We start from the raw sequence: 25230 nt of genomic DNA, 5'->3' as shown, positions 1-25230 counted from the left end.
ATGTCCCTTCCCACTCGCCGTCGGGGTACTGGAAGTCGGCGGCAGGAGGCGTGCGCGCGGAACATTCAGGAGACCACCGCAGAATGTCATAACTAGCTAGCCATCTGAGATTAGCAGAAGGCGCAGTTTAATTGGGCCCTTCTGAAAATGCGGATCCTATTGTTTATTAGTAAAGATAACAGTTAAGCTTATTCTTAATTAACGGACACTGCTAAATCACCAGAAGAGTCGGAATCCCTCCGTCCGGTTTGTCCTACAAACAGTGCCGACACTTTGGGGTTGTATAAGTGAACTGCGTAAGGCCGGATTAGCTAGCTAGCTAGCTAAAGTACTGTGCAGTCGAGGAGCCTAGATGTTTTTCAGTTAAATAATTCACGTGTTTAATCTGTTGACGAACAAGGGGTTGAAACGATGAGGAAGGACGTAAGGATATTACTCGTCGGGGAGCGTAAGTTTCACTCTTAACATGTTGCCATGTTCCTGAACTTGCTCCCTACAGTCTGACAATGCTAGCTGTCTAGCAATGTAGACAGTAATTAGTTGCCTAATTAGTTGATGCAGCTGTATGATACCAAATGCAACACATGAATGATTATCGGTCAGTATGTTGATAATCGACGGAGCCCACTGACATTCGTTCGACATTAAGGAATATTTAACTTGAGTGTGCTTGCTATAAATTAGTCTAGCTAAGTTGTTAGAGTAAATAACTTTGTTGTTGAAGTTCCCTAACCGGTTTGTGCTTCTCGTCCACGTTCTTTTACTGGGTTAACTGATTATCAAGCTGATGACATAAATGTAAATAAGCCGTAATGCAGTTAGGGGTCTCTGTCTGTGCATTATTTTGAATCACAGTTAGACTAAGCTCTCTTTAGCTTTAGATGATAGCGAGCTAGGTACTGTAACTCGCCGAGTTATGGATTGGCCAAATATTCAAATTTAGAAATCAGGCATTGACTAAGTAGCTGGCTATTTCGTCGTATACGTCGCTTCCGACAAAGTATTGTACAATATATACATGGTGTACTGTTTTGACTGACCTGCTAATGGAGGAGCTTGCGATTTTATGGATGCTTTATGTATGCGCTATAATGGTATACAACCCTACACACCTTATTGACGAGTAAAGGACAAAGCCATGGATCAGTTCAGCTCCGGGGTCAAAATCCACACTGTGCGCTTGTTCGTTTACTGACATGCTTGCTGTGTTCTGTTATTTACGCCGTGTTTAGCCGTGCTGCCATACGGCTATCTGTAAGCTTGATTCCAGCGTTTTAATTCAGTCACTATAAGGCACGCATAACTTTGCATTGCAGGCGATGCCCACGCGCATTTTTGCCGATTGGGTTTAAGTTCTGTTTCGGAACAAATGGAACCTCACTCACAGAGTGAGGTCCGTGTCCTTCTCTACTGAGATCTGTCTCCATTCTTCTGTCCTGCATCTATTTCTGAAGTCTAGACTATTTTTTTATGTTTTGTGCTGTGATGCCTCTGCTCATTGGCCTGCGTACACTTTACTTTTAGTGTTGTCTACATTAAGTATCTGTGGTGAAGGACTTGGTCAAAGCTTTGCCCTCTTAGCTGTGATCTGTGTGCCACACAAGTTCATGTCTCATTATTATCAAGCAGTTGACATGCTGGCTTAATTTTGTGGTAGTGTTTTGACTGCCTGTTGTAGACCATCTGGTCTGATTCTTGTCTGGAGTGTTTTAATTAAGTCTCACCACTGACCGCCAACAGTCCAGAATTGGGCGCCTTTATGTTGGCGATTGCTCAGGTTACTGAAAGAAGGGCAAACCATTCTGCAGGTGTTGCTCATTTGTTTAAAAATACCTTTGCAAATCTCACCACTGACCTTTGCTGAGAAATACATGCAGACATCGCCCATAGCCTATTACATGGCTGAAGTGGACAAATTGAGTAGTGGACTACTCTGATCTGAGACTTCATGGAACAACAGGATTTATGTTAATGGCGTTCATAGGCTAGCAAGGGGCATTAATCCCTCTAAACAAAGTTGAAAAACCAGCAACCCAGTACTGTCATGCATGCATAGTTTCCTGCTGTCCTGATAGAATTCCCAAACTAGCTCTTTCAGTCGTGCAATCCAATCATTCTTTGTTTTAATTGGCTAAATAAATCACGTCCCTTTCATCTCAGTTTATGATGAGGGACGGTTATGATATAAAATGGCTGCAGTGCATAACAGGTGGATTATACTCACTGGTGGTGGTTGAGATGAACCCCCATCCTCTTCACTATAATGTGCTTTGAGATCAACGAAAGGAGCCATGTAGAGGAAATGTATCCCCCCTCATTATCACCTGCAGTATTGTGTTACAAACAATGGACGTCTTGCCCACAACTACCAGCGTTATGGGTTCCGACTCATAGAACCTTCTGTCATTTTAACATGCTTGATGTAAAAGTGCCTGCCTGCATGCTTGTTACGGGTTCTTGACCCAAATCTGTCCCACTGAGTAAAGATGCAGTTGGTACCATATTTAACTCTTTTTGTATGCCCGAGAAGCATTCTGTAGAGCTGTGTCAGGGCTGTGCTGTCACTGACTGCCTGGTGAGCTCCAGATTTAGGTTTTGCCCTGTTTAGGCTGTGTTGTTTTTTTTGCATGGCGTATTGCCACTGAAGTAAGCCGTGCCATTGCCGTCCTTGTTTTTAACAGCCAAGGTGGGGAAGACGTCTTTGATCATGTCATTAGTCAGCGAGGAGTTCCCAGATGAGGTATGGAATTCTCTAAACATTCCAGCTTTGCTTGCGAAAAGTGTCCTTGTGAGTGTGGGGTGGACTGCGGAGTGGACTGCTAAATTTGCGTGCCCCCCCTTCACAAGTCCAGAGCTCTACCCATGTTTCCTGTGAAACAGGTTCCTCTACGTGCTGAGGAGATTACCATTCCTGCGGATGTCACTCCAGAGAGAGTCCCCACTCACATAGTAGATTATTCAGGTAACAAAATCAGTCACAGATTAGCATATTGTATGCGGAGAACTGGCATTAAAAAGCCGTTCCATTATTTTTGCATTTGCAAATCACAGGTGTAATGTTTTGTTTTACTTCTGCAGAGGCAGAACAAACAGATGAACAGCTATTCCAAGAAATATCAAAAGTAATACTTTTATGATTATTTTTCCAAATAAAAATAAAAAATATATATATAGTTATGATTCTGGAGGTAATAAATGTTCTTCTTCTCCTTTGCAGGCAAATGTAATATGTATAGTGTATTCCGTCAACAACAAAAAGTCTATTGAGAAGGTGAGTTTAGCCGTTTCTTGTATTTAGCGCACAGGCTACGTTCAGCATTTTCTTTGCTGTGAATGTCTGTATTACGTTTAATACTTTCTGCTTTTATATTTCTTCTGTATTTTCTTCTCTGCTAGCATTTATCGCTCTGCATTTGTTTTTCTCTTGCAGGTAACCAGCCACTGGATTCCACTCATAAATGACAGAACGGACAAGGATAGCAGGTGAGTGGTGCATTTATTGTGAGGCAGGAGACTATACGTATGACCTGTCTGTGCAGTGGCTGCAATGGCTATGCTTCGCTAATGGTATTTATGTGTTCTGTATCAGGAGCAGTCTGAGCACTCTGGGGGTGGGGGCGGGGTTTACAGAGGGTGTGAGGGTGTTGTATTACGTGACCACAGCCACGAAGCATGTTGTGCGGGTTTGCCCGTGTATCTGGGTTAAGTTTAGTCTGCAGACGTGACACAGGGCTCGTATCTTTGAACCGGGAGTAATGCAGCCTCATTGCATTTTACACAGCCTCTTGTTTCCCTGCCCAGGGAAGCTGCCAAGTTTCGCTGTGCGCGAATCTAATCGCAGAGAGAGCACACGGTGGAGGAGAGGAAAGCCCTGTGATTGACGGCTTTACTGCAGCCATATCAGAGTTGGAAATGACTCTGTGTTTGGGCCTCCCTCAATAAAAAAAAAACCCAGCGCACAACAGTGCTGTACTTTTTACTTTCAAGTCTCTGTAATTGAATGAACGAATCACGTGATCTGGCCGATTGTAAAGGAGGCCGGCGCGGGGCTGCGGAACTCGCAGCGTTTGCTCACAGCGGCTCTCGGCTCTTGTTTTTGGGACGCAGGGTACCCCTGATTCTGGTGGGGAACAAGTCGGACCTGGTGGAGCACAGCAGCATGGAAACCATCCTCCCCATCATGAACCAGTACACCGAGATCGAGACCTGCGTGGAGGTGGGAGCCCGTGCCGTACGCTGGTTTGCGTGTCGCTGGAGTAAGAGTTCGCGCGACCCGGCGGTCCCGGCGGTCCCGGCGGTCCCGGCGGTCCCGGCGGTCCCGGTGGTCCCGGTGGTCCCGGTGGTCCGCTTACCCCCTTTTGGCTACGTGTCAAACTGTCTGGGTCGTGTGTCGGACATTTCTGTAGTCGCCTCGCTCTAGTGTCACATGACTGCGTGTGTGCAGTGGTGCTGTCGCGTCAGGGAGGAAATGTCACCGATCTCCTGTGGAGGACCAGTCAAGGAACCCGCAGCGTTCGTTTCAGGCTTCAAGGAGTGGAGCTGCAGTCGTGCCAGGACTTTGAAAGTTTATGTTGCTTGAAGGAACTGGGTGTAACTCGGGTTTATAAGTGAGGTGTGTGATCACTCTGTGTTTGTGCGAGGGGAGGCAGCTCCAGTCTCTGTTGAAACGGGTCAGTGATCTGTTCCTCGGGAGGAAATTGAAATTGTCGTTAATGCTCGCTGCTAACTCGTGGCGCTTGTGCAGCCTCTGTTTTCATTCGGAGGCTGCTTCTGTTGTTTGAACGGCCCTGTGAAAACATTTACATTCCGCAGTCTCCCGAACGTCCCGCGCGGCTGAAGTTGCAGGACCAGGACTCGTCGGGCGTGTCCAGAAACGCCTTTCAGTACGGGGCGTGTCCCGCGCCGCTGCTCGGCTCGGGCGTGCGCCGCGCGTCGCTGCTTTCGGTCGCGGACGGCTTTGCTGATCAGCTTTCTCTGTCTGAGCAGTCTGACTGATCCTGTCTCCTTAGCCCCTCTCTGCGTAGACGTGAGCCCTGACCTGACCCAGGTCCTTTTAGGATAGCCACTTTTTATAGAGAGACTGGACTGTGTTCCCATAATCCTTAACATTATGTTACGTTACAGGCGTTTAGCAGACGCTCTTATCCAGGGCAACTTACACATGACACTTTTTTACATAGCACCTACATTGCATCAATTTATGCAGCTGGATATACACTAAAGCAATGCAGGTTAAGGACCTTGCTCAAGGGTACAACGGCTGTGTCCTACCCAGGAATCGAACCTGTGACGGTTACAAGACCAGCTCCTTACCCATTAATCTTACCTGGTGTCAATTTTCCAGACCCTAAAGTGGAGAGAATTCAAGGAGTTCTCACTATCAGAAAAAGTGAACCTCCTAGCCTTAGGCATGTACGACTGGTTACTGTGTTACATTGATGTGTGGATTCAGCATAAAACTCCATTCAGACCTGCAGCTGAATCCTGGTCCTTCTATCGCATTCATATGCATGTTTTATTGAAGGGAGTTTGGATTCGATGTCTGATTTCTGTTTTTCGCTATCTCGTTGTGAACGTCGGCTGTTGTGTTTTTTGTTTTTTTGTTTTTTTTTCCCCGAAAGTGTTCGGCCAAAAACCTGAAGAACATCTCGGAGCTGTTCTACTACGCCCAGAAGGCCGTCCTGCACCCCACGGGACCCCTGTACTGCCCCGAAGACAAGGAGGTGAGAGCGGCCCCGTGCCAAGCGCCCCCGCTGCGTACTGAGCACCTCCAGACCCCGCTGCAGTGCCTGTCATTCATTTATCACACGCTGCGTCTGTGCCTCCTAAAAAAACCGCCTCTGGTCTTCATGATTTACTCCTGGCTGAAAGGCAACTCTCACTTCAATAAGAGCCTGGCTCTGGAGGAGAACGGTGTTGCTGAATGGGAGGGAAATAAAGCTTTCCGTACTGCATTTGCCCTGCTGTTGAAATGCTGTAGGGCAGTGGTCTCAAACTCAGTGCCACGGAGGGCCGTGTGTATGCTGGTTTTTATTCCAGCCTCAGATCTTGATTATATAATTAGTTCAATTATTTGCTGAATTAGGGATGCCGGTTTGTGCACAATGGTGACCCGACGTCTACGGTGAGCCGCACTGTCTAAATAAAAACTTGCTCATATTCTGTGCTTCAATGCAGTTAAATGCGTATGGCTGAATGCGTAATTGGACTCAATTAAGGCGGCATTAATTGGTTGGAATGAAAACCTGCGTACACGCGGCCCTCCATGGCAACGAGTTTGAGACCACTGCTGCAGAGTATTCGTGCGCGCTCGCAGATTTTGGTCGCACGTTCGGCCAGAAGACGGCGTGTTTGTGCGTTCGTCTGGAGTGACGGTGCGTATTTAAGCGTGTTTGTGCGTTCGTCTGGAGTGACGGTGCGTATTTAAGCGCGTTTGTGCGTTCGTCTGGAGTGACGGTGCGTATTTAAGCGTGTTTGTGCGTTCGTCTGGAGTGACGGTGCGTATTTAAGCGTGTTTGTGCGTTCGTCTGGAGTGACGGTGCGTATTTAAGCGTGTTTGTGCGTTCGTCTGGAGTGACGGTGCGTATTTAAGCGCGTTTGTGCGTTCGTCTGGAGTGACGGTGCGTATTTAAGCGCGTTTGTGCGTTCGTCTGGAGTGACGGTGCGTATTTAAGCGTGTTTGTGCGTTCGTCTGGAGTGACGGTGCGTATTTAAGCGCGTTTGTGCGTTCGTCTGGAGTGACGGTGCGTATTTAAGCGCGTTTGTGCGTTCGTCTGGAGTGACGGTGCGTATTTAAGCGCGTTTGTGCGTTCGTCTGGAGTGACGGTGCGTATTTAAGTGTGTTTGTGCGTTCGTCTGGAGTGACGGTGCGTATTTAAGCGTGTTTGTGCGTTCGTCTGGAGTGACGGTGCGTATTTAAGCGCGTTTGTGCGTTCGTCTGGAGTGACGGTGCGTATTTAAGCGTGTTTGTGCGTTCGTCTGGAGTGACGGTGCGTATTTAAGCGTGTTTGTGCGTTCGTCTGGAGTGACGGTGCGTATTTAAGCGTGTTTGTGCGTTCGTCTGGAGTGACGGTGCGTATTTAAGCGCGTTTGTGCGTTCGTCTGGAGTGACGGTGCGTATTTAAGCGCGTTTGTGCGTTCGTCTGGAGTGACGGTGCGTATTTAAGCGTGTTTGTGCGTTCGTCTGGAGTGACGGTGCGTATTTAAGCGTGTTTGTGCGTTCGTCTGGAGTGACGGTGCGTATTTAAGTGTGTTTGTGCGTTCGTCTGGAGTGACGGTGCGTATTTAAGCGTGTTTGTGCGTTCGTCTGGAGTGACGGTGCGTATTTAAGCGTGTGCTACCCCCCGTTCGTCTGCAGATGAAGCCTCCGTGCGTGAAATCCCTGACGCGCATCTTCAAGGTGTCGGATCTGGACAACGACGGGGTTCTCAATGATAACGAGCTCAACTTCTTCCAGGTAGGGGGGGCCCTTCCTCTTGTGCCGCGCTCATCCGAATTGTAAATCTGTCGCTGCGGTGCGGTGTCCCGCACGTGCTGTGCTGCGGGCGGGGCAGACGCCTCGCACGTTTCCCTGTGTCAAAGCACACCTCACTGCCCAAAATGTGCGTACTGCACCCCTGTACCATCTGCACAGTGGCGATGGTGGAAATAGTATATGTGTGAGTGTATGAGTATATGCTTATGAGTATGAGTGTGTGCTTTTCATCAAATTTCTGTCGAAGATGTGCTCTTGTGCTGATGCATTATTTGTATGAAAAGTATACACCCCCCCCATATTAAGTGGGAGACTGAATGCCTCAGGGCTTTTGCTGGAGTCTGTATCTGTCCCCCTGGAGTTCAGCGTGGAGGGGATTGATGCCTCTGGCCTCTGCTGCCCAGTGCTGATGCGGCCCGTTGTGTGTGTGTGTGTGTGTGTGTGTGTGTGTGCGCGTGTGTGTGTGTGTGTGTGTGTGTGTGTGTGTGTGTGTGTGTGTGTTGCAGAGAACGTGCTTTAATACCCCACTGGCACCTCAGGCCCTAGAGGACGTGAAGAACGTGGTGCGGAAGAACATGAGCGATGGGGTGCGTGACAATGGCCTGACTCTGAAAGGTGAGCCGGGTCCCCCGGGCCTCCTGCAGTGCGCCTGAGTCGGTCTGATTGGGTCAGAGTCGGTCAGAGTCGGTCAGAGTCGGTCAGAGTCGGTCAGAGTCCATCTGGGTCAGTCTGAGTCAGTCTGAGTGGGTCAGAGTCAGTCTGAGTCTGTCAGAGTCTGTCAGAGTCGGTCAGAGTCGGTCAGAGTCGGTCAGAGTCGGTCAGAGTCGGTCAGAGTCCATCTGGGTCAGTCTGAGTCAGTCTGAGTGGGTCAGAGTCGGTCTGAGTCGGTCTGATTCAGTCTGAGTCAGTGTGATTTGGTCAGAGTCGGTCAGAGTCGGTCAGAGTCGGTCAGAGTCGGTCAGAGTCGGTCAGAGTCGGTCAGAGTCGGTCAGAGTCGGTCAGAGTCAGTCAGAGTCGGTCAGAGTCAGTCAGATTCGGTCAGAGTCGGTCAGAGTCAGTCAGAGTCTGTACAGAGAGCTCATCTACTCCCGGCCCACGCTGCTGAAAATGGGCGTGCCTCACACAGGTTCTGACACAAGCTGTGACACAGGTTCTGACCCAGGCGCTGATACAGGCTGTGACACAGGCTCTGACACAGGTTCTGACCCACGTGCTGATACAGGCTCTGACACAGGCTCTGACTCAGGTTCTGACACAGGCTCTGACCCAGGCGCTGATACAGGCTCTGACACAGGCTCTGACTCAGGTTCTGACACAGGCTCTGACACAGGTTCTGACCCAAGCGCTGATACAAGCTCTGACACAGGCTCTGACACAGGCACTGATACAGGCTCTGACACAGGTTCTGACACAGGCTCTGACACAGGTTCTGACATAGGCTGTGCTGCCCTTTCCTCAGGTTTCCTCTTCCTGCACACACTCTTCATCCAGAGAGGACGGCACGAGACCACCTGGACGGTGCTGCGCAGGTTCGGCTACGACGACGACCTGGAGCTCACGCAGGACTACCTGTTCCCCCCGTGAGTCTGTCATCATACGCCTTCTGAAAAACCTGCTGGTTCAGCAGAGATCTATGGCGGTGGGATTAGTTCTAATAGAAAGCCATCTGAACGGTATACTTGCGCTTTTTCTGCAAATCGTCGGATATCCTCATGTGTTTATTCTGTTTAGGCTGCTTAAGTGTCTTATTGGGCATTTCATTAACCTCATTACCTCATTACAGAAGTGTGCTGTAAGGCGTGATTGTTTTATAGGGTCATTTTTGCAATATGTATGTTTGAATCCATTAAATTGACAGTTTGTTGCAATTTCTACTGTCTGTGGCTCAGCTGTAAGATGGAAGATAAAATAAGTCATTTCGTCAAGCCTCCTGTGGTTTTGGGTGTGTGACTTAAAACTACCAGGACGCAATCTACCTGTAGACTGAGGATTTTCTCTTAAAAATTGTTAGTGTGCAAAATAAATCTAAACCTGAATCTAAACTTGTCAGAAGCTGTGTGTGTTAAACAGAAAAGCATGCAGTTTGTGCAGTAAAGGATATCTTCTGTGCTCTGTTGTTGTTCTGTGACCTTTGACATACAAAGCATTTTACAAGTCAGTCATTTATATGAGAAGTGGATCATGTGTAATGTGTAACTGTGAGTTGCTGATCTCTTGTTGCAGTTCTGATCTGAAACAGCATTAACATACAGCTCTGACTTTATTAATGAGGGGTGATGGTAGTTGACGGTCATTTTTGCTCTTATGTTTGTAAGGAAGTCTGAATTAATCTGGGTCTTAACCCTGAGTGTTCTCAGTTTAACTGCAGTGTTTGTCTTCTCCCAGGTTAAAAATACCACCGGACTGCACCACTGAGCTCAACCACAATGCCTACCTCTTCCTCCAGAGTGTCTTCGATAAGCACGACAAGGTAACCCTCTGACAAACCGCATTGTACGTCCATGCAGTCATTCACTGGTGATTTGTGGTCTGGCTGTGATTGCTGTGTGATTGGCTGTAGTTTGTGTTGCTGGTGGAGCTCCTGCTGTCCTTGACAGACTGTCAAGTGTGATTATTGTAACAAGTGTTATTATGTGGACAGTGCCATGCTGTGGTCCCCCTTATTTAACGAGTCCATTAACTTTGTGCGTAGAGTATTAAAAGCGTAGTTAGTCTGTTAATAACCTTATTATTACATCATTAACACCTATATTTGAGGATGTGGCTGCAAACGTGTAAACGCAGCTACCTTCGAAAACCAGTCCCCAACCCTTCTTTAAGTAATGGGCGTGGCTCTGGGCTGAAAGCGGATTGAAGCTCAGCCAGCTGTGCCCTGACTCTGGTATGTGCACACGCGACAGGGATATAAACGAGGCCACATGGCATTTAAAAAAAATAAATAAATAAAAAATTCCATTAGCTGCACAGTAACAGTCTTTGAAATTGATTTTTTTTAAAACATGGTCGCAGATAATGTGCAAGTGGGTTCCAGCTAGCAGGCGGAATGCTTACTGTATATGACTGTGTGCAAGCCTATTGATTTAAATTTTTTACTGCCTACTCAGTCAGATTGATTATTTTTCACGGAAGAGCTACACGGCTTCTGCTGAAGACACAGCATTGCTGATTTGACTGGCAATTCCATTCCATTCTCAATGTGAACAAGTGTTCCAGTTGTTTTCTGTACAAGTAATTGCGAAGAATTTCCCAGGTAAGGGTGCAGTTAGTCTGGTTACAAGTGCAGTTAGTCATTCTGTCAACATGGGTGCCCCTCCCTGATCCTGGTTCTGTTTTAACCGTGACTGTGTAGCATTTGTAAGTGATGGCACAACATTTTCTGACTGACTGGGAGAAACCAGGAAAGAAATCAAGGTTTTCATGCAAAATGACTACACCCAATAGGACACACATTTGGGTAAACATGTTCCTCTCAGCAATACCCTTTTCCCTCTAGTACTGAACGTGAGCTCTCCCTGTTACAGTTGATGGGGCTCAGTTATAAAGCATGTAACAGTGTTGATGTAGTGGTGTTCATTCACTCGTTGGTCACCTCTGGCCTGACTATGGCCAATGTGTGACCGATGACTCTTTTGTGCTAGTGTGTGACCATTGACCCTTTTGTGCCAGTGTGTGACCGATGACTATTTTGTGCCAGTGTGTGACCATTGACTCTTGTGCCAGTGTGTGACCGTTGACTATTTTGTGCCAGTGTGTGACCGTTGAGTTGTATGTGCCAGTGTGTGACTGTTGACTCTTTTGTGCCAGTGTGTGAACTTTGACTCTTTTGTGCCAGTGTGTGACCATTGACCCTTTTGTGCCAGTGTGTGACCATTGACTCTTGTGCCAGTGTGTGACCATTGACTCTTGTGCCAGTGTGTGACCATTGACTCTTTTGTGCCAGTGTGTGACCGTTGACTCTTTTGTGCCAGTGTGTGAACTTTGACTCTTTTGTGCCAGTGTGTGGCCATTGACCCTTTTGTGCCAGTGTGTGACCATTGACTCTTGTGCCAGTGTGTGACCATTGACTCTTTTGTGCCAGTGTGTGACCGGTGCGTCGTATGTGCCAGTGTGTGACCGGTGCGTCGTATGTGCCAGTGTGTGACCGGTGCGTCGTATGTGCCAGTGTGTGACCGCTGAGTTGTATGTGCCAGTGTGTGACCGTCGAGTTGTATGTGCCAGTGTGTGACCGTTGAGTTGTATGTGCCAGTGTGTGACCGGTGCGTCGTATGTGCCAGTGTGTGACCGCTGACTCTTTTATGCTTCAGGACAGAGACTGTGCCCTGTCTCCAGATGAGATGAAGGACCTGTTCAAGGTCTTCCCCTACATGCCGTGGGGTCCTGACGTCAACAACACGGTCTGCACCAACGACCAGGGCTGGATCACCTACCAGGGCTATCTGTCGCAGTGGACGTGAGTACTGCCGTGCGTGTCCTCCACACGTGGAGCTGCAGCTCCTCTGTTTTTACATGCAAAGACCCTCGTGGAGCTCACACACTCGCACGCTCACTCGCTGTTCAGCAGGCTGAAGATTCTCCACTAGGGGGAGCTATCAGCACCCATGGTGCTTCGCATCAATGACACTGTGTGACCTTGGTATTCTGTCCCCATGTAAGGTGACAGTCATGGGGGAAGCACCTTTTTTTAAAAATGTGTTTCTTCTGCCATTTAGAGGATATGAAACTGCCCGTTGCTGAAGTAGCGTTGTGTGTAGGGTGTTTATTGGTAGTCGTAGCTGTGACGCGTGTCGCTGGCCGACTCTGGGTGTGGTCCCTCCCTGTCTCCAGGTTAACGACGTACCTGGACGTGCAGCGCTGCCTGGAGTACCTGGGCTACCTGGGCTACTCCATCATCTGCGAGCAGGAGTCCCAAGCGGCCGCCATTACAGGTGAGCGGACGCCGCCGCCGCCGCGTCAGTGCGTGCTCGCGGTCAGCGGGGGGGGGGGGGTGTGAAGGTGACTGGGGGTAGGGCTGCCCTGTGTAAATCTGGCATTGCCCCTCAAGTGACAATGGTTGAGAGAGGCCCTGCTTGTATAAGTATATTATATATTTGTCAGTATAAGTAATATAAGTATATTATCGATCGATTAGTCAATCAAAGCTTTTGGATGGCGATTATTCTTCTTTTTGGCTGGACCGCAACAGCGGGGCCAGCCCTACAAACGCGAATGTCTGTGACTGAGTGATGAAGTTACGCCATTGGTCGGCCGAGTTATGAAGTCACACCATTGGTCGGCCGGATGATGTGTGCTAGGTCCAGCCATATACTAGGTTTTGACCTGGTCTTGTTTGGTAAAGTACCCCTCTCTCGCCCGCAGTGACGCGCGATAAGAAGATCGACCTGCAGAAGAAGCAGACGCAGCGCAGCGTGTTCCGCTGCAACGTGTTCGGGGCCCGCGGCTGCGGCAAGAGCGGCTTCCTGCAGGCCTTCCTGGGCCGGAACCTCACGGTGAGGGGGGGGGGGGGGTCACCACAACGCCATAACGCTTCCTCCAGCCCCCGCGGTGAGGGGGGGGGTCACTATAATACCATAGCGCTTCCTCCAGCCCCTGCGGTGAGGGGGGGGTCACCGCAGTGCCATAAGGCTTCCTCCAGCCCCCGCGGTAAGGGGGGGGTCACCATAATGCTTCCTCCAGCTCCCGCGGTGAGGGGGGGGGTCACCATAATGCTTCCTCCAGCCCCCGCGGTGAGGGGGGGGGGGGGTCACCGTAATGCTTCCTCCAGCCCCCGCGGTGAGGGGGGGGGGTCACCATAATGCTTCCTCCTGCCCCTGCGGTGAGGGGGGGGGTCACTGTAACACCATGAGGCTTCCTCCAGCCCCCACGGTTTACACGAGCGCGCTGCCTCCTTTTTTTACACAGTAATTACGTCCATTTTGTTTCCCTGCCAGCGCAAAAAGCAACAGGAGTTAAAGTTGGGCGGCTGTACTGGTGTCAAGGCGCAGTGTCGTCTCATGTATGTAATTAATTTGTCTAATTGACAGAACAATAAGGGGCTTTATTGGGCTGCGCAATTATGCAAACTGGGCCGCATGTTGAGAATAACTGCTTTAGTAGATGGGACGTGTACCTGCCACTGATTTGAACTGGAATAGTCTTAGGCTCGGAATAGTCTTAGGCTTAGAATAGTCTTCCATTGCATTAAGATTTTATTAAGCCCAAAGTTTTCTGCTATTAGCTACCTCATTTGTGTTGTTGTTATTAGGTAAATGGGACCGTTTTATTTTCTGTGACACTGCCTCACCCCCCCCCCCCCCCCTTCCCGTACAGCGGCAGAGGACGATAAGGGAAGACCACAAGTCCTTCTATGCCATCAGCACCACTTACGTCTACGGCCAGGAGAAGTATTTACTGGTGAGCCAAGATTTCCACGTCTGTACTCTATACTGGAACTGATGCGGCTGGAGAGACTCAGCCGAAGATGACTCAACAGTATCCTTCCCTGTTGTTTGTGGTATTTGTTTGATGTGTCATGCCTTTCTGTCCGTGTCACATGACTCTGCTTGCACGTCTCGATGTGAATTAAACTGATTAAGGGGGGGAAAAAAAAGTTTCCAGATTTGACCTACAGCGGGTTCTCACCCTCTCCTTCAGCTCCACGAGGTCTTCCCCGAGTCGGAGTTCCTCTCCGAGTCCGACCTCGGCTGCGACGTCGTCTGCCTGATCTACGACGTCAGCAACCCCAGCTCCTTCGAGTACTGCGCCAAGATCTTCAAGGTGCCTTTCCCGCTTTCATCCATCTCCTATGGAGTTCCCCACCTCTTGACATTATAACCACTTTTTATCTGCAGTATAAAATAACGAATTTAAGAAGGTATCCATCATTGTTGCCCAGTATTTTCTGTTGGTGATGGTGGCGATGTGTATGAATAGGAATGGTGTCATGTCTGCTTACGTGCTTTATCCCAGAGTTAGGACTAAGCACCACACCTTGCAACATGAACTAAGGCAGGTTATCACCATGGTGACAGCAGTTTGAACTAGTCCTTTAGGGGAGAGACCACGCACATGATCCCGGATTCATTCACCCGTGGATTTTCTGTCATCCCAACGCGGTGCCAGTACTGTGTACATTGTGTTGTCAGTGAATTGAGATTTCAGGAAGCCTAGGACACATTACTATTACAGTTCTACAGTATCGTCCTTTTTTTTAGAGAAAACCGCAAACACATTTGACGTGTGTATAATGAATGAATGAATGAATATAGTTTATTTCGGTCACACATTATAAGGAACAAAATTTGACAAGTTGTGTGGCTATGCAACAGACAATACATCATCATACATGTTTACACTAATCCATTTCACACAATAAAATTCACACAATCAATGACCGAAAAAGGAATAGGCTGAAGCCCAAGGCTTATTATTGCCTATTCTATACAATCCATAATATAACCCAGAATATCAGTAGTACAAAAAAAAATACTCAAAAGTTGTAATCCTTAATTATTTTACATTTTATTAGTACAAAAAAAAAAATGCGTGCAGGCCGTACGGTGCTGAAGCCGTGTTAGCCCCGCGGCGGCGGCGGTGACCCGTCTCCTCCTCCTCGCGTTTCCGCAGCAGTACTTCATGGACAGCAAGACGCCGTGCATGGTCGTGGCCGCCAAGTCCGACCTGCCGGAGGCCAAGCAGCAGCACGGCCTGCCGCCGCCGGACTTCTGCAGGAAGCACAAGATGCCCCCGCCCCAGCCCTTCACCTGCGACACGGCCGACGCGCCCGACAGGGACGTCTACATCAAGCTCACCACCATGGCCATGCACCCGTGAGTAGTCCTGGCCTCGGCCCCGCCTTTCCTCCCCCAGCCTCTAGCCTACCCGGGAGTAGCCCCGCCCACCCCCACCCCCACCGGTCCCTCGCGTGTTCCTATTGGTCCTTCAGCCCTACCGTTCCACCCTGTGTGTGCGTGATTGTTTTTGTTACGTGCCCCTTATTGTCTTTGGCCATCAGTGGCGCTGGTTGAGCGTTGGTGTAGCGGTGAAGGGGTGAGGCCCCTGGGCTCCTATCCCAGAAGGCTGTGGGCTCAGAGTCCTGATGTTGACACTGCTGGAGGGTTCTTTAGTTCTGTTTGGCAGTTGGCTGCCTGTTTTAACGAACAAACACACACCAGTATCCTGGATCTCTATTGCTGCAGTTTGAACTTGAATGCGTTTGAACTTGATGGTCTTTAGGGCTGAAATTAGGCCTTGTTTTCTTCAGGTGTGGCAATGGCTGATTATTCAAAGTGGCAGTTTTGCGCAGTAGCGAATTTCCCCCGGAAAACGACGTTGCCCGCTCAAAACGGGGAAATCAGTTCAGCGCTCACAGACTTAATTAAGGCAGATGAGAGGACAGGATTGATGTCTGAGCGTCCCGAGGGATTGCCGTCTCAGTTATTTAAAATATAAAAGTAATTACATCGCTAGAGAGTTTGGGAAGACTCAGAAAGATTAGCGGTGAATGGATATGGTCTTCTGTGCTGTTCTGTTTCTCCCACCTGGAAACAGAGGGGATGGAGTTACTGCATGTCAGGTTATGACTCAGCAGTGCAGAGCAATCCTGACCAGAATGACAGATGGCTCCTGTTAGCGAAAGGCGGCAGAGGTTACACTTAGCTTTTAGATATCTACATCTCAGAAACATAGACCATGAAAATTTCTGCGCTTTGGCCAATTTCACCTGTTTTTAAAAAAAAGTGTGACCTTAACAGGGATGTGGGAGTCTACAATCTGAATAGTTAAGTTGTATGTTGGTTAGTTAGCCAGGTATTTTGTAATAAGCCAGTTGTGGTGCCAGTTGTGGTACAGATAATGCCTGCATCAGGTCAGAAAACCACCCCCTCCCCCCCAACTGAAAAACAGGGACCCCTGCTTTACAGTCACCTCTGGACACATGGTCATGTGGTATCATCACATGATAATATGGGGCCCGGGCCTGTACTCAGTATCTCTAATCAAAATCATCGCTGAAATTATTGTCAGGGCTCTGCACACACAGCATATTTATATGCACAGTCATACCAGTCGCTCAAAAGGAACAGCTGACCGTTTGGACCGTGCCATGGAGGTGAGCGGCCATCTTGGCCAACGCAGTGTCCTTTTGTGTTCTCTTCAGTTCTTCAAATCTAACTTATGTTGGCCCATTTGGAGGTGAGCCTTCAGCAGTACCTTGATCTCTATATTTATTTTATACACTCGTAAAAAGGATCTGTTAATATCCAGCACTCTTTGTGTTCCTACTTTTGTGTTACTTTCAACACATTTTGTCAAAGTTACTTTTTTCTGTGTTACAAATATACAGTTTATGTGTTACAAAGGAAGACTTTAACACAGACTGTGTTGATCGTAACGCAAAATGTGTTGCCCTTAACTTGACATGCAGGTTCATTAAAAAAATGTTATGAGTTGTTTTTTAACACGTTTTGACAGTCTATTATTAAGTTTTATGAGTATTTACGAAAACTATCAATCTGTTAATATTTCCATGTGACTGTTGTATTCATTGAGGCCAACATGATGCATTCAGTGAGAGGTTTTGGAAGCAGTATTTACAGGAAGCACAAGTTCTCTACTGTGATTTAGTAGATTTAATATGGGGAAAAGCTCATCTTGTCTAATTTATATCATGACAACCCTGATTTTATGGAAACAAATACTTGTTAAAAATGGATGATTTTGAGTCTCCTAAATCCTTGTGTTTTTATCCTGTTATGAACTGAGCCTTTCTTTCCCTTCGTTTATTCCTTGAGTTTGTGGAGTGTTTCCCCTCTTTCCCTTTTTACAAACACAGCCTTTGTGTTCTGTCTGAGGCCTGTAGGTGGGCTTTTTCTTTTTTGTGAAATTCTGTTTCATGTTTTCTGTTTTCCAATGTACAAAACTAGAACAGAAACGGGTAGCATTGTTTAGGAAACTTTTTTAAAAAACTCTTCTGGATTTTCTTTGTGCTCTCAGTATGAAGTTACCGCTGCCCAGACCAGCACATTCTTACATTTGAGACTTGACTTGTTTTCCTCACAAAAAACTGCAAAGTCTTGTGCTGTGGGGTTTCAGCCTCTCAGGAAAGGTTCATGCTGTACCCAGCATTCTCTCCTGTAGGTAACATTCAGTGAGATCACATGCACCTGTAATGCATTTACCAGTGCTTGCGTTTCCTCCCCTCAGCCCCCTCCCCCTCCCCCTCCCCCCCCCAACACCCATGTGGGGTACGGTGAGGGGGGGGGGGGGGCGTGTCCTGGTACTGACCTGCTCTTCCTCTGTGTGTCTCTGCAGCCACGCCCGGTTACGCTGCATGTGCTCCTGTAACAGGTGCACCTTTTGCATCTGTCAGAACCTCCTCAACTCAGAGCTGCTGCAGTCTGTAAAGGCCAAACTCTACACTGCCGTTCTCAGCAGGTCCTTGAACCCCTTTCACACCCGGGCCCCCCCCCCCCGGGGGCCACCTACAGAGCTTTTTTAAAAAATATGTGTTTTTTTTTTAAAATTTATTTTTGTTTATCGTGTTTCCGTTCTGCTTGTTCTGACCCTTCATTTGCTGCTGACCGCTGTTGCCAGGCAGCTTTCCACTGCATATCCAGAGTCCGCTTTGGAGAAACTCCACAGCTGTGTCGTTTGTCAGGGTGGGGGGGAGGGGGGGGTTGTCTTTTTGAAGTTCATTTTAAGTGGAAGTGCTTTTAGCTTATGAACAGGAAGTGGGGTTTGCATTGGATTCGCCCGCCTGGGTTCGCTCTGACGTTATCGCTGTTAGTTTGAATTGCTTTCTTGGAAACAAATCAATCCGACTTACTGATTTGAAACTGGCTCTCCATAAATCCCATCTGAGCGTGGGGAGAACAAAAAAAAAAAAAAAAAAAAAAACTAAATTGAGTTTTACAACCCAGGAGCGACTTTTTTTTTTTTTTGTTTTCTTTTTAAAGTGATGTGCTCCTGCATGAGATTTCTTTAATTAACAGTTAAGTTTAATTGTTGATTGAAAGCTGTTTTTCCCAAAGCTGCACATTCACTCCTGCCCCTGGTATGTGCAGCTCCGTGTTCAGGTGCACAGTCTCCACAGCCACTCCCCTCTCCTTACATGTGCCAAAAATAGAACAATGCCCGGAAAAGGCTTTTATGTTAACCCATCGGTGGCTGGGTAAGCCAGGGATGTAAATCGGGGCAGTGAGAGAGAGAGAGTGCATGTGACTTATATGCCACCCTTTTTTTTTTTTCTTTTGGCTTCAGCCTATTAGTAAGGACCTGCTAAGCTTCCCGCTTCTGTTGACCAATCGCATCGGCCCTTTGCCCCCTGCCGGGAGGAATGGCCCTTCCCACACTGCTCGGTGTTGAGCGGCGGATGCTTTTAGCGGTCAGGGCGGTTAGCCTGTGTCTGCGCTTCACTCGCCGCTGGCTACAATGACACAGGGCTGTAAAGCATGTGGTGGTGCAGGCAGTCACTGCAGGGAAAAAAAGTTTGGCTTTTGACTTCCGTGATACGGGTTGTGACGGCGTAGCACAGACGCATGCTAATTTCCCCGCAAAGTGAGAATGACGCACGGAACCCTTGGCTGTGTACAGCGTGCATGGGATTTGAGTGCTTAATCTGTGTCATTTAATAGACAAGATTTCCTCAGTAAATGGGTTGGATATGCAGTTTGGAAATCTGCGCTGGAGAGACCGTCATCTGTCCGGTGTGGGAGAAACGTTAATATTTTTGCCTTTTTGTCATCACCCATGACGGCTAAGTTTCCTTTCAGCTAAGACAAGCTGTTTACAGGACACTGGAAACCTCATAGAAACCTTCGTGATGTAATGCACTGACGACTGTGGTCGGCTATCGACGTGCAGGAAAAAGATGGTCTTTTGTGATCACGTTGAGGGGGGTCATAAGGGAAAAAAAGAGACCTATAAAAAATGGAATTCTATGGTATCTCCGGTGTCCAGTCGATCTCTGCATCTTCGTAACCGAGGCGCCAGATCTTTGCTCTGGCTGGCGGAACTGTGCGTGAGAATGGCGTTCTATGACGTTTCCATAGCGGCAGCATGTGTTGGCATGCTGCTGAGTGTCACTCGCACAGCCACAAGTTCAAACCCACGAGAGACGGCGTCATCATTGGGTTAAAGTCAAGCCAACCGTACGTTGTGAATTAATGGCTCATGACGGAAGTTAACCTAAGAGGGAAAAGTGGATCCTCTGCCAGGCCGGTTCAGGCATTAGGAGTCTTGGGGGAAGCCTCTCGACCAATCGCTTCAGGCGAATCGTGAAACCAATTGGATGATTAAATCCCAATGAATTCATGTCTTGTGTGAGACCTTGGCTAACCTCCAGCTGTTATGCTTCCATGAAGTACAGCCAGAAATACTACATTCCTGGATTTTTTTTCAATTTTCATGTCAATGCCTGTATAACCCAAATGTTGAATTATACTCTTGCTGGTCATCTTGATGGTTTGAAAAAGGGGTTGAAGCCGTTTGAAATGGACCACAATGGGAAGTGTCATGAAATTAGTTCCTTTATTTGTGATTCATGTTCTGTAACTTTTTTTTGTTTAAATTGGTGCTGTTCCCTTTCTCACAGCTGTTGGTTCTAATATGTTTTGCCTGTTTTTTTTTTTGCTTGCTGTGGCTGCCAGTGTCTAACATGTCACACTAACACTGTGTCTGTGTGGTCAACGGTGCCTCTCTGTAACCTATAACCTTTAACCTTTAACCACCCCTGTCTGTGTGTTTGATTGAGAAGGCTGGTTCAGGAGCTCCTGGACCAATGGGGACATGGGGCTGCTATGCATCACCATCCAATCAGTGAAGCGTTCCACTCAGTGCGTTTAGTGTTTGTGTCCACGCCTACTTTGAGTTACTTGGACACTGTCAGGAAAGCGGATGATTTGTGTGTATGCAATTGGATACGACAGCTCTTGAAAAAGCTAAAGAACAACAGTTGCAGCCCTGTTTAAATTGAGTCTTTGCTGTACTCACCCCCCCCCCCCCCCGCCCCCCCCCCCCCCCCGCCCAACCCCCCTCACGGTCCAGAGGCGGGTTTGATAGCGCGTGCGTCTCCTGAGAAATGGAAGCAGAGAAGGCTGCGGGGGAAGGCTAATCTAATACACGAGTAATCGCCCGTGGCCGCCGCAGTGAGCTCGGAGAAACCTCATAGTTTTCATTACGCTCCGGGTTCGAAGAGCCTCGTTTCGGCTTCAGAGTCCATTTAACATCCGCTTCTCGTCTGACATTTCATTTTCACGGGTTTTGTCCGACGCCCAGGCGAAACAGAAGCAGCGCTGGCGTTTTTTTGAGACGCTCTGCCGCGGCCGTGTTGCCGTGACGCACCGTTGATGCGGGTAATTTGGTTGCCGCCGCGAGCCTGGGGTCTGGTGCTGGGCTGAAGCCTGAGGTGTTGAGTGAAGCTGAAGCCTGATGTGTTGAGTGAAGCTGAAGCCTGAGGTGTTGAGTGAAGCTGAAGCCTGAGGTGTTGAGTGAAGCTGAAGCCTGAGGTGTTGAGTGAAGCTGAAGCCTGGGGTGTTGAGTGAAGCTGAAGCCAGGGGCCTGGGGCTGGGCTGAAGCCTGAGGTGTTGAGTGAAGCTGAAGCCTGAGGTGTTGAGTGAAGCTGAAGCCTGAGGTGTTGAGTGAAGCTGAAGCCTGAAGTGTTGAGTGAAGCTGAAGCCTGAGGTGCTGAGTGAAGCTGAAGCCTGAGGTGTTGAGTGAAGCTGAAGCCTGAGGTGTTGAGTGAAGCTGAAGCCTGAGGTGTTGAGTGAAGCTGAAGCCTGGGGTGTTGAGTGACGCTGAAGCCTGAGGTGTTGAGTGAAGCTGAAGCCTGAGGTGTTGAGTGAAGCTGAAGCCTGAGGTGTTGATTGAAGCTGAAGCCTGAGGTGTTGAGTGAAGCTGAAGCCTGGGGCCTGGGGCTGGGCTGAAGCCTGAGGTGTTGAGTGAAGCTGAAGCCTGAGGTGTTGAGTGAAGCTGAAGCCGGGGGCCTGGGGCTGGGCTGAAGCCTGAGGTGTTGAGTGAAGCTGAAGCCTGAAGTGTTGAGTGAAGCTGAAGCCTGAGGTGCTGAGTGAAGCTGAAGCCGGGGGCCTGGGTCTGGCCTGAAGCCTGAGGTGCTGAGTGAAGCTGAAGCCTTGGGCCTGGGTCTGGCCTGAAGCCTGAGGTGCTGAGTGAAGCTGAAGCCTTGGGCCTGGGTCTGGGCTGAAGCCTGAGGTGTTGAGTGAAGCTGAAGCCTGAGGTGTTGAGTGAAGCTGAATCTCCTCCCAGAAGGCCTTTGATTTGTAGTGTTTGATGTGAGCCGCTAGCCCGAGGTTGTCAGTCTGCTGTGTTTGTGCTGCCGTTCATGTTTGTTTTGAAAAGGGAAAAGTGGACTTTGCCCTGAAGTGTTTGGCTTCATGTAAAATAGGCAGGACCAAGTTTGTAATCTGTTACAAATTACATTGCATTTTATCAGTTGCTAGTCAGGAATTTGTTTAAGGCTCAGCTGTGGTAACATTATTTCATGGGGAGGTTATAAATTTTGTCAGCCACTGTAAGCCATTGTAGTACTGTTAAAAAAAATCCAGTTCCACAGACTTGCAGAAAGTGCATTAAGGTTGCGAGAACTCTTCACCTGAAGGAGTTCAGGTAACAGATTTTTCAGTTCACCTGCTGCTGCAGTAGGGGGTGTTTCCTGAGCCACCACCAGAGGGCAGCATAGAGCCAGTGTGTGGTTTTACAGTACGTGCCTGGCCTGGGGACCGCATTACTGTTATTGAACTGTATGCTGTCTATTTGTGTGTACAAGGTTGAGAGGGTTGAGATATAATTAGACTAGCTAGATGCCTTGGTCTTGTCTGATGAAGAGTTCAGCCCTGTCCACCCGGTTTGTGCTACTAGACATGTAATCTATCATGCCTTGGTAAAGTCCAGACAGAAAGAGAAGGTGGGGGAGGGGGTGTATCGGCAGACCTGCACAGAACAGTGAGGCCACACACCGATCTGCCTTGTGACATTTACCACATCTTTATTTGGATATGTTTTTCTTTGGTCTTTTTTTCTTCCCGTTCATCGGTCCATCTCATCGCTTAATTGTCTTAATTTTTTTTTGTTGCCATTTCAGCATCGTGTTGCAGTTCTCATCGTCGTGTCTTCGTTTCTGTGCCTCTCCATCTCTCTCCTCCTTCCTCCTGTTTCACGTTTTTGACCTTTGTCAGGCCTGAGTCTGATGCATTGCAGAGAAAGAGGCTTGGTATTTAGAAGTGCCCTCTCATTTAGGAGATATATTTCCCGGTTTGCACTGAATTTGGTTTGGCTTGACGGGAGGATTGAGTATCTGGGCAGTGGAAAAGTGTGCGCCGGTAGCTGACAGTGCTGTAAAGATACGTGTAATTTTCAGATGCAGGAAAAAGAGGGCAAATGTCATTTGTATCCGGAGCAAATCTGCGTATGGAGCAGGCCTGACCTTTCTCCTGTTGGGCTCTCTAGCTGTGGCACTGGGACTAGAGCTGCTGTTTTGGTTTGGGTACAGAGAGGGTATCAGGACCACTGCCCTGCCCTCTATGTGTGAGTGACTGGTACTCAGATCAGGCTTGACCGCCCCCCCCCCCCCCCCCAATTCATCCTCTACGCTGAATTTCCCGTGTCACCCCCCCCATTTCATCAACTGCTTAACCATGGCCCTTCAGTTTGTGCAGACTCCCAAGTGTAAGCTTGCTGCTTTCTCACTGCAGCGCTACCTTTGTTTTCCTTCTGTGTTTGTATTTTTGTGAAGGTGCTTATAGGGGTGTGTAGATTGGGGAGGTGTTTGTGAGTGGTGGGTGTTGGGGGGGGGGTTCAGTATTGTTTCTGGCCTCAGCCCAGTGTTGGGCTGTGGGAGGTGAGGGGTGAGGACTCCAGACTGCGGTTTGATCAGTGCTGGATGATTGTGAACGTCTCTCCATTGGATCAGACCGCAGCCCAGTGCCTTCATCCCCACCGTGAGAACCTGTGCTAGATCTAAGGTGTGTTTCTCTTTCTTTGTCTCCTCCTCTCCCTCTCTTTTTCTCCCTCTCTTTCTTTCTCCCCTTCTCTCTCTATTTCTCTCTTGCTCTCTCCCCCTCCATCTCTTCTCTCTCTCCATCGCTCTCTCTCTCTCTCTCTGTCTCCCTCTTTCCCCCTCTCCCCGTCTCCCTCCCTCTCACTCTCTCCCCCTCCCTCCCTCTCACTCTCTCCCCCTCCCTCCCTCCCTCCCTCCCTCTCCCTCCCTCCCTCTCACTCTCTCCCCCTCCCTCCCTCCCTCCCTCCCCCCCTCCCTCCCTCCCTCCCTCCCTCCCCCTCACTCTCTCCCCCTCCCTCCCTCCCTCCCTCCCTCTCTCTCCCCCTCCCTCCCTCCCTCCCTCCCTCTCTCTCCCCCTCTCTCCCTCTGATACAGACACATGACCCAGGCTGATCTGAAGAGCTCCACCTTCTGGCTGAGGGCGAGTGTTGGGGCCACAGTGTTTGCCGTGTTGGGCTTCGCGATGTACAGGGCGCTCCTCAAACAGCGGTGATCAGCTGGAGGGGAGCGCGTGTGGTCCTCTCTATCCCAAAAAAACCAACAAAAAACCTGTAAACCAAGTTCTGAAATCAAGTAAATAAAAGAAATTATGTTTTTATAAAAATATATTTAATCATACCTCTGAACAGCAAACGAAATCAAACGCCTCGGGCTGTAGCTGTGGGTCTTCTGGTTTTACTTCATTCTTCTCACGGACCATGTCGTGACTGACCGATGCGATCGCTACTTTTCCGAGTCTGATTTATTATTTTTGTGGGTTACGGGTGGTTTTAAATTGTGCATACTATTTTTGTGGCTCAGGATTAACTTGCGGAAGGTAAATGTAGAGAGAGCCTCCAGGGATTCCTTCCCGACTGCTTTGGACACGAAAGGGACTGAACGCCGTGTAAATAAGTGTATATAAATCGACAGCGTGCTTGCGCTTGCCTGCCCAAGAGAACAAAAGAGCCTAACAAAATTTAAAACTCCTGAGATAGGGTGGTTTAGCAGAGTGAACACAGAAAAGCCATGTTTTCCTTTCGTCTCGTTTGCGCTCGTTTGAGATGTTAATTTATTATCCCCGTTACTGGACATGGAAGCAGACACTGCTGAATGGGTTTTTTATTTTATGTGCTTATTATTGACCGTACTGCGCGATACAGCCTCCGTAGCCTGGCAACCATTTGACAGGCAGCAGTAGTAGAGCCCCCTCCTTCAGGCCAAGCCAGCAGTCCTGCTCCTTCAAAAATGAGCTTCTCCACCCTGCTGGAGTTTCTGCCTCCCGTGTGTGTGTGTGTGTGTGTGTGTGCGTGTGTGTGTGTGTGTTTGCATGTCTGTGTATTCAGTTGTCAGGTCCGCTGTTATTTCCGCCATAGGACTGTATCGTTATCCAGAGGTGACAAGTCCAGGCCCAGAAAGTGAAAGTCCTCCTCAGTATTTTGTTCCAGTCACCTGGATTCACTAGTTGGCACAGTTCTTCAGCCGGGAGGTAGAACTAATTAGTGAAATCAGCTGGAAGAAACACACGGCAGGACTTTTACTTTCTGACCCCTGGACTTTCTGCCTCTGGTCATATCGTTTCGTATTTTAGAGTTAGTTCTTTTTTTTATTTTATTTTTTTTATTTTTATTGTTGTTATTGCCACTACTGTTTTAGGAACCAGCAACATGCCTCTGTAGTAACGTCTCTCATTTAATGTGCTTTTTTTTTGTTTGCCCCTCCAGGCACCTGAATTGTTTCTGCCATTATGAATTTTGCAACATTTACAATAAAACAAAAACTGTGTGCTGTT

The 25230-nt window shown here is 48.5% G+C and overlaps 1 protein-coding gene across 2 annotated transcripts; it reads left to right on the top strand.

The window, feature by feature from the left end:
• Positions 1 to 26: 26 nt before the first annotated feature.
• rhot1b (ras homolog family member T1) lies at positions 27 to 25230 on the top strand. 2 transcript variants are annotated; one of them, XM_035406044.1, is made up of 20 exons: positions 27 to 448; positions 2682 to 2740; positions 2881 to 2962; positions 3079 to 3122; positions 3218 to 3271; positions 3431 to 3483; positions 4108 to 4216; positions 5622 to 5723; positions 7358 to 7456; positions 7981 to 8089; positions 8934 to 9054; positions 9860 to 9944; positions 11779 to 11924; positions 12299 to 12399; positions 12830 to 12960; positions 13781 to 13864; positions 14105 to 14227; positions 15077 to 15279; positions 17762 to 17884; positions 23835 to 25230. In XM_035406044.1, exons 1-20 carry the CDS (start codon positions 412 to 414, stop codon positions 23950 to 23952), a joined length of 1983 nt encoding a protein of 660 aa, XP_035261935.1. In that variant the 5' UTR covers positions 27 to 411; the 3' UTR covers positions 23953 to 25230. The 2 variants fall into 2 exon arrangements, with proteins under 2 accessions (XP_035261935.1, XP_035261936.1); XM_035406045.1 differs by lacking the exon at positions 17762 to 17884.

The sequence above is a fragment of the Anguilla anguilla genome, chromosome 2 (assembly GCF_013347855.1).
Source record: "Anguilla anguilla isolate fAngAng1 chromosome 2, fAngAng1.pri, whole genome shotgun sequence".
In the NCBI taxonomy this organism is placed as follows: Eukaryota; Metazoa; Chordata; class Actinopteri; order Anguilliformes; family Anguillidae; genus Anguilla; species Anguilla anguilla.
The sequence above is the reverse complement of the archived record's forward strand: the minus strand, read 5'-3'. Positions and strand labels throughout refer to the sequence as shown.

Bases quoted from the DNA above. Each gene is read 5' to 3' on its own strand.
- rhot1b (XM_035406044.1), top strand. From the start codon at position 412: ATGAGGAAGGACGTAAGGATATTACTCGTCGGGGAGC. The intron at 9,055-9,859 runs GTGAGTCTGTCA...GTCTTCTCCCAG, and splicing joins CAGGACTACCTGTTCCCCCC to GTTAAAAATACCACCGGACT. The intron at 14,228-15,076 runs GTGCCTTTCCCG...GCGTTTCCGCAG, and splicing joins ACTGCGCCAAGATCTTCAAG to CAGTACTTCATGGACAGCAA.